Source organism: Musca vetustissima, unplaced genomic scaffold, assembly GCF_032173495.1.
Source record: "Musca vetustissima isolate MV318-11 ecotype Yass unplaced genomic scaffold, APGP_CSIRO_Mvet_v1 utg328121, whole genome shotgun sequence".
NCBI classification, from domain to species: domain Eukaryota; kingdom Metazoa; phylum Arthropoda; class Insecta; order Diptera; family Muscidae; genus Musca; species Musca vetustissima.
In genome coordinates, this window is record NW_026888833.1 from 1 (window position 1) to 11,735 (window position 11,735).

At 33.5% G+C, this 11,735-nt stretch overlaps 1 protein-coding gene across 1 annotated transcript; it reads left to right on the forward strand.

Annotated features, from left to right (window-relative positions):
- Positions 1-4,171: 4,171 nt before the first annotated feature.
- Positions 4,172-5,672, forward strand: LOC133336628 (UDP-glycosyltransferase UGT4-like; the record flags this gene model as incomplete). Its single annotated transcript, XM_061544910.1, has 3 exons — positions 4,172-4,415; positions 4,477-5,489; positions 5,532-5,672. Coding segments are annotated over exons 1-3 (1,398 nt in total), but the record flags the coding sequence as incomplete, so codon positions are not given.
- Positions 5,673-11,735: the final 6,063 nt, after the last annotated feature.

The window sequence follows — 11,735 nt, forward strand, 5'->3', positions numbered from 1 at the left end:
CGTGACAGACAGAATATACCAATGCAGACGGCAATATATTGGATCGAATATGTATTGAGGCATAGAGGTGCCCCACATCTTAGTCATTTGGGACAAAATTTGAACGTTTGGCAATTTTATAATATCGATGTTGTTGCATTTTTCATCACCATATTGTTTGTGTTATCTTTTATATTCAGAATAATTGTAAATATATTTATAAAGTGTATAAGAAAACTTTGGCTCAGAGAAAAAAATAAAATTGCATGAAGCATATAGAGCATTCGACTCAAGAAACCTTTTTTATTTACCAAACCTAGATCATTTCTGAAGATTGAAGATGTTTGCCTTCAATAATACAGAAACGGGTTTTGAACGATTTATAAAAGTTTTTTTCAGGTATTCGACAACGCCGAACTTTTTATATCCTCATTTAAAATACCTTGAGTCGACACGGACTATAGGGGTCATATCCTCAATATACGGAAAATGTTGGGTACTGTAAAACGGGGTCTATACTAAACGTGAACTCATATTGTTAAATTTGGTAAAAACGTTTGCCAACTGAAAAAAATTGAAACAAGGAACTTGAATCGTTTGTACCATCCATCCAAATGTATCCAAATTCCTGAAATCGGTCGGAACCTGAATATAGGGACTATGTTATTATACCCTTCGCCACACATTGGTGTAGGGCAATATGTCTTTGTGCATATGTTTGTAACAGGCAAATGGAAACGAGATAGGCCCATGGTTACCTTTGAAAATAAGCATAGAATAACTTTCTAAGTCGATTTATTCATCTGTGACCTACATCATGGAAACGAGATAGGTCCATGGTTACTTTTTAGAATAACCATAGAACAATTTTCTAAGTAGATTTATTCATCTGTCCATATTAAATTTTAAAGAAAGTACAGATCGCATTTATGATCCGAATAGTATGAGGCAAAGATGCACCAATTTGAAATTGGTGAAAATCGATGGGAGATTCAGATATAGCTCCCATATATAAATACATCCGATTTGGGGTACATGGTACACCAAACCCCGAAAACAAGCCAGATTGAGATGACTTATTTTGGAAATGATAGTTAGTGGAGTATAGAATTACATGTATTTCATTTCATTGAAATCGGCTCAGATTTAGATATAACTCCCACATATAATTTTATTCGATTTGAGGTAAATGGTCCAAAACATATCAGATATGTTCGAAATTTTACAACACGTGTTTAATTGAGCTTAAAACCAGTGAGCGGAGCAGAATAGTCGAATGGGGCCGACAATATGATACCCTACACAACTACCACGGAACACAAACTTTCTGCGGATCTCTATTCCAATCCTTGGTAATATTTCGCGATATGTGTACTGTCTTGACCGACAACTGTTTCTCTGAGGCATCATTATCGAATCGTATTTTCTGTGAGTTAAAAAAAAATGGTTCATTTGACCTGCCAAATATTGACCTTCATTATCATGATACCAGTAAGGAAAGTAGTAAAGTCGGACTGGGCCGACTATATGATACCCTTCACCACTTTGGGTATGTTGTACATATGTATCCTCACAATTGCATGTCTCTGTTCCCTCGAAGGAACATGCTCATGTCTTGCTGCAACCTATGATAAATTTAATTTCATTCGGGCAGATTTAGAGTAGTCTGCGTACCATGGGACAAATTTATGGAAAACGATTTACAGCAAAATTAATACACGTTATTCAGTACTACGCACAGTCAAAAATTTAATTTCAATCAGACACCCGTTCAAAATACATAAGAGAGCTATACGAAACGCAATAACGTCATTCAAGCCTCAATTTGGTTCATTGTGCAAAATTTTGAATTTTTATGTAAAATCGGACGAATACATATCCATATGTTGGACATATATCGAAATTTGAACCAATTTTCCCGAAACATTATTCTAGACTCAATTCATTACTCTATGCCACAAATCGAAAGATATATAGGGATATTGGTGCACCATTTACATTAAATCGGACGAAAATATATATGGGAGCTATATGTAAATTTTAACCGATTTTCCCGAAACTTATCACTTATCATTTCAGAAACTTCGCACACATCATTCTAGACTCAATTCAGGCCGCTACGCCAAATTTTGTGCAAATCGAAGATTATATAGGGTCTTTGGTGCACCATTAATATAAAATCGGATGAAAATATATATGGGAGCTATATCTAAATCTGAACCGATTTTCACGAAACTTTGCACACATCACTCTAGACTCAATTCAGTATGCTATGCCAAATTTCAAGCAAATCGAGTGATATATAGGGACATTGTTGCACCATTTACATAAAATCGGACGAAAATATATATGGAAGCTATATCTAAATTTGGACCGATTGTCTCGAAACTCAGCACACATCTTTCTAGACTTAATTCAGTATGCTGTGCCAAATTTCGTGCAAATCGAATGATATATAGGGACATTGGTGCACCATTTACTGAAAATCGGACGAAACTATATATGGGAGCTATATCTAAATCGGGACTGATTTTCACACAACTTCGCACACATCTCTCTAGACTTAATTTAGTACTATATGCCAAATTTGGTGCAAATCGAAAGAAATATAGGTACTTTGGTACACCATTTACTATAAATCGGACGAAAATATATATGGGAGCTATATCTAAATCTGACGCGATTTTTCCCAATTTCAATAGGGTTCGTCCTTGGGCCAAATAGATGAGCTGTACCAAATTTCAGCCAATTCGGATCATAACTTCGACCTGTACTTTGTTTACAATTTAACATGGACAGACGGACGGACGGACAGACGGACATGCATAAATCGACTCAGAAAGTGATTCTATGCATATTCTCAAAAGAAACCATGGGTCTGTCTCGTTTCCTTTTGCCTGTTACAAACATATGCACAAAGACATAATACCCTGTACAACAGTGTGGTGGTAAATATTGACCGATCTTCATTAAAACTGTCCTGCGTATTCCAAATCCAGAATCCATTCTTTGTTCCCAATATTCGGGTCATAATTGTGGCCTCCCCTAAATATTAAGGGGTAATACATGCAAAATTTCGTGACAATTGTTCCATATCTGTGGCCTGTATCATGTTTACAAAATATAATGGACAGACAGATGCATACACATATCTAGATCGACTATCTCGACTAGATATGATGATCGGTATACTAAAAGTTGGAATGTCATGTGTAAATTTTAACGGGAATTTTGTTTGGGGCTATTTTAAAACATAAACCTTTACAGAATAATTTCCGATAAAAAAAATCACCAGGAATCAGATATGCCATATAAAAGCCACTTCGATGAGAAACTTCGTTGTAAAAAATTTAAATTCCGAAAACAGAAAAAAATTGATCCAGAAAAAATTGAAAATGTGATTTACCCTCCAATATCCCGGAATTCCTAATTATAGCCACTACAATGAGAAAATGTGGCAATTTCAAGAGACAGGCGAACATACATGGAATTTTATTTATAGTTATATTTTTTCTGCTTTGATTGAAAATGTGCCAAAACTCTGCAAAATAGCTGAATATTGGGAGTGCCACTATATGATGGCTACACCAATAGGTTGATGGATATCCCCTATTTATTATACCAAACATTCTAGGAGTTGTAGCAAAGTTCTATCGACATTTTATTAACATTTTATTCTAATCTAGATATATAATCTATAGGATTTCCGGTGAATATTTTAAGGTGTTGCAAACCGAATAATAAATTTAAGGTTCATGCTAATAACAAGACATAACATGACTCAAATGTTATCTGTCAAAAAATCTATTAGAACATGTATGTCTACTTTGATTAACCTACATATCGATTCAGTTTATCGGTAATACCTCCAACACTTCGAGCCATTAGAAACTTCTGGCCCAAAATCAAAACAAACATTTGTGTAAGATATAAAATGAAGCAGGAAAACTGAGCCGCTTTAAACTAATCAGTAATTACTGATAATAATACATATCAGTGTATATGCCTTCTAGTACCCCACTTTTAATGCAAATTGATAATTTCGAGTTCGGACATTATCCAAAAGCAATAAAAATGATTTTTTTGTTGTTTTAGCCGTTATCAGGGCAAATGGAATAGTCAATGTTAGTAGATAAAAAAAATAATGTTCGCTTCCAGTACTTTTTTTAATTTTTACGTAGTTGAGCTAATAATGCGCTTCAATATAGGTTTAGTAATATTTCTACAATTCGTTGGTAAACAAGTGTGCCAAACGGCTCGCATATTGTCTATATTTGGTTTTGAAGGTCCAGCACAATATGCATTTCTTGAACCGCTTCTACTTAAATTGGCTGAACGTGGACATTATGTCACTTCGATTACAAATTTCAGACAAACTGCAGAACATACAAATTTGCGCTCCATTGTAATAGAAGAGAATTTTCAGTTAAATGGAAGTAAGTTATACATTGTAAGAGAGAAGGTATGAAATAAATAGTATTATTTTTTTTTTTACAGAAGTTCGACATGCAATAAGCAAAGAAATTGGTTTGGATCATTTCAATAATATGAGTGAAATGTTCACAATTGGCTTTCAAATGTGTGAAAATATTCTTCACAATGCTTTAATACGTGATCTGATGGAAAATGAATCATTCGATTTGATTTTGCTGAATTTATTGTTTTCGGAATCCCTATACGGACTGGCACAACATTTTAATGTTCCACTTGTGGGCATATCGACAATTGGATCATGTGCACCTCTAGATAGTCTGTTCAGAAATTCGGCACCTCTCTCATATGTTCCCAGTGTTATGTTGGAACATCTGTTTGATGAAAATATGAGCTTTTGGCAGAGATGTTTAAATGTGGCTCTATGTGTGCTAGTTACATTGTACCATAATTACGAAATGATGCCATTGAATAAGAAATATTACCAGTTACGTTTTCCCAACGCTTCGAAAACTGTGGAAGAGGTACAAAAGAATATATCATTGATATTATTGAATGATCATCATGCCATAAGTAAACCAAAGCCATATTTACCAAATATGATTGAAGTTGCTGGGTTACATATTCCCGAGGTACCAGAACCTGTAGCTCCCCAAATTCTTAAAATGCTTAATGCCGACACCCATGAAAAAGGTTTCATATATGTTGCCATAGAAGAACATTTTCCAGATAATGTGATGCAGAATATTTTAAATCAATTTGGCATGGTGAAATCAATGATATTATGGAATTCCCCACAATATCCATCTGCAGTATTGCGCGTGCCCAGCAATGTGTACTTCTTTAGGAATCTATCTCACCATGGTATTCTCAGTCATCCAAATTGTAAATTATTAATATCACACGGAAGCTACTTAAGTGTTATCGAAAGTATTCACTATGGCATACCAATTCTGGGTTTAAAAAGTCCGCACATTAAAACTGGAGAAAAGTTTAATTATGTTGAAAAAATCAGTACCGGAATTTCATTGAAAATTGCAGCAAAGTCATTACAAGACCAACAAATCTATAAGGCCATAGTAGAACTTGTGGAAAATGAAAAATATATGAAAATGGCAAAACAAAAATCATTTCAATTCCGTGACAGACAAAACACACCAATGCAGACGGCAATTTATTGGTTAGAATATGTTTTGAGGCATAGAGGTGCCCCGCATCTCATCCACTTGGGACATAATTTGAATACATGGCAATTTTATAATGTAGATGTTTTCATGTTTATCATTATATCGTTGTTTGTCGTAGTTTTATTTTTCACTATAATTGTTAATATTTGTTTGAAATGTACGAGAAAAATGCTGCGTGTAGAAAAAAATAAAATTGCATAAAAATTATTTGAAAAAAAAACATCTTTACAACAATGTTGAAAATTTCGACTTATTAATGGAACTTAAAAATAATCTTAATAATATTAAAACTTTTGAATACTTCTGGAAAATATTATTTAAAAATGTGAACATCGATGGCATCGATATTTTATTTTATTACTGCGAACATATGTACTTAAATATTACTTATAATATATTTATTAAATAATAGTATACTTTGTGCCGGATTTCATTAACCCAATGGGTTTAAATAAAGCTTCACGTTTAGGATGATCCATAAAACTGTTCTTTAAACACTCAAAGCGTGTGTATTATCCTAAAAATGTATGATCTTTTAAAAATAGTCATAAATAACACTGAGACATTTTTGGAGGTTTTCGGAGGTATTTCGAAAAAAAAAATATTAAAACATCTTTGCTTTTGGAATATCCTTAAAATTAGTCTTTTATAAACATACGCCCATAAGAGGAGCTTGAAAAAATATTCTTTAAATATCTAAGTCTCTAAAAGTTCGATGAAAATATTCTTTAAAAATCCAAGCCTTTGAAATGTCGCTGAAAAAGAAAACCTACTTTGAAAAAATTGAAGGTCCTTGAAAAATTATGTGAAAATTAATATTTAAGGTCCTTAAAAAGATTATTTGTAAACTCTGCGCCTTTGGAAGGTCATTGAAAAAACTATTATTTAAGAAATCCTCGCTTAAGAAATCTGCGCTAATTGAAGGTCATTGGAAAAATATTATTTAAAAAATTCACACTTATTTCAAGGATCTTAGAAATATTTGTTGCAAAATATTCGCCTATGAAAGGTTTCTAAAAATATTATTAAAAATAATCGCTTATTGAAGGTCCTTAAAATATTCTTTGTAAAATCTACGCCAATAGAAGGTCCTTAAAAAAGTATTATTTAAACCAGTAAGAAATGTAGTAAAGTCGGACTGGGCCGACTATATGATACCCTTCAACACTTTGGGTATATTTAACATATGTATCTTAACATATGTAGAATATATCTGAACCGATTTCAGGGAAACTTGCCAGAGACTAATTTATATTACATTAGTACGTTGTGTCAGTCGGCCTAGCTATGGATCTTTTCACGAAGCTTATCAACATCATTCTAGTCTTAATTCTGTACCCTATACCAAAATTCTTGCAAATCGAAAGATATATAGGGACTTTGGTGCACCAATTACATAAAATCGGACGAAAATATATATGGGAGCTATATCGAAATCTAAACCGATTTTCAGGAAACTTAACACACACCATTCTAGGCTTAATTAAGTACGCTGTGCCAAATTTCGTGCAAATCGAACGACATATAGAGACATTAGTACATTAAAAAAAATTTACATTAAATCGGACGAAAATATATATGGGAGCTATATCTAAATCTGGACCGATTTTTCCCAATTTCAATTGGGTTCGTCCTTGGGCTAAATAAGTGGCCTATGCCAAATTTCATCCAATTCGGATCATAAATGCGACCTGTACTTTGTTTACAATTTAACATGGACAGACAGACGGACGGACATGCATAAATCGACTTAAAAGGTGATTCTATGCATATTCTAAAAAGGAAACATGTGTCTATCTCGTTTCCTTTTGCCTGTTACAAACATATGCACAAAGACATAATACTCTGTACCACAGTGTGGTGAAGGGTATATATAATCCTCGCTTATTGCAGGTTCGTTAACAAATATTTAAGTACAAAAAGTCCTTGAAAAACTATTCTTTAAATAATGTATGCCTATGAAAGATCACGGGAAAAATTTATCTTTGAAAAAGCTACGCCTGTGGAAGGTCCTTGAAAAATTCTTTGAAAAAAATCTATAACTTGAAAAAATATTCTATAAAAATCCATGTTTTTGGTTGGACTTTCAAAGACGAGGCCTACCATAAGAAAGTTTTTTTTCGCGGAAAACTCAGTTCGAATCGCCTGTTTTATCAGCTGATGACTGTTGCGACAATTTTAAGTAATACTCCACAATTTGTTAACCTAAAAGATTCGGTGAATTCGACAATCGAACAAGAAAAGACATTGTACATTATTACAATTCGAACTATCACACTTCGGTTCAAATTAACGAATTTTTGACTGGCCAAAACCAGACCTTTTGGCCCTGACGAATTTCAATTCACGAAAATTGGATCTGAGTAGAATAAGTGGATTCGACAATAGGCTTGAGTGCATGAAAATGTTTATAAGTCATGTTGAAATACATTAAAAAAAAATTATTATTTTTAGGCTATAAATAAAAGTAGCCATGGTTTATTGAATATAAGTCTTTCTTTATAGAGGACCTCAAAATAATTGAATGAAATCATAAAATCTGCTTTCTTATACATACAATTTAAAATGAACTTTGTTGAAGTCTCAGTAAATTTAATTTCATTTAACGTACAATCAATTAACAGACAGCAGAGTAATATTACGAAAACTGCACATTTCAAACAAACAAAGCTTTTATGAAGTAATTTCACTGCAATTTATGAAGTCTTAAAAATCCAAAAGCCATCAACTGCATCCACCAGGAATTATATCTTGACGAAAAATATTGCTTCGTATGACCAAAAACAATATCAAATCAATTGCATGTGGATATTTTTTGCCACGACATACAATCATATGTATCACTTACATGTATGTGTATGACACACATGTCCTTGCAGACATATATACATCTATTTCGATTTTGTCTCATACAAGCAATTCGTGATTATATTGATATGATGTTTGGTTGGGTTTTATGTCATCATCGTCGACATCACAGATTATCACAAAAACACACGGACACTCACTCACATATATCAATGTTGTCTGTTTTAGTCTTTCTCTCTTAGCCAGATATTCCATATACCAATAATGTTATATGGTCACATTTACAACCACATTTTCAAGCATATAATGGAGTAATCAGTCGATATTAAAAAAAGACTTGAAGGACAACAGAGACTGACAGACAGACAAGGGTCGCTCGTTACCTCGTTATTTGATAATAAATCGATAAATGGCTTATGATAGACGAGGACATTTCAAATAGGGATTTCACAAGAGGGAATTTCACTAAGAAAAGATGTTCAAGATATTTGTGCGACAGATTTTTATACTCTAGACAAATAAACATATTATAGCTTAGTGTGGCCGCAGGATACTGTATATTGGTCCAAGACCCACTCTTTGACATAGAGTCGATATAGACATTTTTGTCCGTCCCTTCGATTGTCCATTATAATTTGTAAACAAGGTACAGGTCACAGTTATGTATCAAGCGTCACGAAATTTTTCACATAGGACCGGTAAGGGCCAATGAGGACCCCTATTGTTTTTGGCAACGATTACGTAATATTTATGGGATTAAATGGGCCAAAACTTTATTTTTGTTTGTTTTTCTGGTCGCTAAAGGCTACAATTATGACCCGAACATCACGAAATTTTACAAGGGGTCAAAAGGGGTCTTTTGTGAAAAATAACAAATGATTAGTTAATAGTTAGTGGATTAAATGGGCCAAAATCTTTATTTTTGTATCTTTTCCTGGTCGCTTTAAAGGCTACAATTACGACCCGAACATCACGAAACTTTACAAGGATATTTGACGGGATATGTTGGTATAATATCCCTAAAGGGTGGTTGACATACAATTACTATAAAATCGCTATGAAAATTTAACGTAGTTATGGTTATGGTCTACGGCGCCTAGAATTTTCGGTGATGATCAGATGATATTTAGGGTATTTATTTTTGTTTGGTTTTATAGTCGCTCTTGAGACCACTATTATAAACCGAACTAATTACAATGGTAGGTCAACTGATACTTTTATGAGTAAAATAAAAGATTTAAAATGTTTTGGAATAAATTATCTCTCAGGGATTCAGAAAATATAGTAGGGTCAAGAGGGTGCAATAACCCGAAATATTGTCAAGAATCCAAATATAATTGTGAAGAATATTATAATATGGTCGGCTCCGTCCGACTATACTGATTTTTTATACCCTTTACAACACTGTGATACAGTTTATTATGTCTTTAACATGCAAAAGGATGGACCTTCCTTTTGAGAATATGCTTAGAACCACTTTCTGAGTCGATTTAATCATGTCCGCCAGTCCGTCTTTCCGCGATAAATTTTAAGCAAAGTATAGATCGCATTTATAATCCGATTTGGAGTAAACTTGGTACAACTCATTTATTTGGCCCAAGGATAAACCCTATTGAAATTCATGAAAATATATTCGGATTTAGATATAGCTCCCATATATATTTTCGACCGATTTTAGGTAAATGGTGTACCAAAGCCCCTATATTTCATTCGATTTACACTAAATTTGGCAAAGCGTTCTGAAATAAGTCTAGAATGATGTGTGTTAAGTTTCGTGAAAATCGGTTCAGATTTAGATATAGCTGCCATATATATTTTCTTCCAATTTAAAGTTTATGGAGCACCAAAGCCTCTATATTTCTTTCTATTTGCACGAAATTTTGCATAGCGTACTGAACTGTGTCTAGCATAATGATGTGTGTTAAGTTTCGTGAAAATCTTTGCAGATTTAGATATAGTTCCCAAATATATTTTCGTCCGATTTAATGTAAATGGTGTAACAAAATCTTTATATATCTTACGATTTGCATAAAATTTGGCATAGCGCACTGAATTGAGTCTAGAATGATGTGTGCTAAGATTCGCGAAAATCGGTTCAGATTTAGATACAGCTACCATATATATTTTCGTCCAATTTTATGTAAATAGTGTACCAAAGCGCCTATATTTCTTTGGATTTACACTAATTTTTGCATAACATTATGAATTAAGTCTAGATTGCTAAGTTTCGTGAAAATCGGTTCAGATTTAGATATAGCTTCCATATATATTTTGGTCAGATATTATGTAAATTGTGCACCAAAGACCGTAAGTATGTCCGATTGGCACACGATTTTGTACAATGTATTGAAGTTAAGATAAATTAATCTCTGGAAAGTTTCGTTAAAATCGGTACATAGTTAGATATAGATTGATGTTGGTCGGTTCACTTAAAGATTACATATCTAAATTCGTTTAATTTCATGTCAATGTTCATTCGAAATGCCGACGTCTGTTAAGTTGTATATTCATATTATACCAAATGTGGTGAATGGAATTATATAGTCTTCCCAGTCCGACTTTACTACTTTCATTTTTTGCTTTAAATCGGTTTAGATAATTTTATACCATTGTAGCAAACGAATAACATGTTTATGGATTGATCTAAGTCGGTTAAAATTTGGATAAAGATCACGCATTTTAGTTGTTACAATATCGTGTTTATGGTAAAGCCATATTAGCTCGAGTTCTGTGGCATGTGGCGCTGTCTTGTTCAAAACACATATTTTCCAGGACGTAATTATGACTATAACGCTCCGAATTGACGGTGACAGCCTTTCCATCGTCGTTTTCGAAGAAGTCAAGTCCAATCACAACTTCGGACCGTTGAGCGCACCAAACAGTGCCTTTTTGTGGATGTTATGGGCTGCCTTCAATTACATTAAGATTCTCAAAATCCCAAATAAGACCATTGTGTATTAACATAGCCACCGAGGGAGTAATGTGCTTCAACGCTGCAGAATCCTTTATTAGACAACTTGGAATGGGTACTTGAACAACAGACAGTGGTTCAAGTACCCATTCCAGGTTTGCATGTTGCAAAGATATGAAGAAATATATAATACCATACACCTCAGTGTGGGGAAGAGTATAAAAACCCGTTATGACGGGTCGAACTTTTTATACAATCCACCTTTCAATATATATAAAATCGGTCGGGATTTTCGATGAAGATTATCTCATTTATGAGGAAACTTGGACACCTTCTAAAGGACCCCAAACACAATAAATCATGCCGTCATGCCGATGAACCCCTTTATGTATATATGAGATTGACTAGTGTATGGCAAA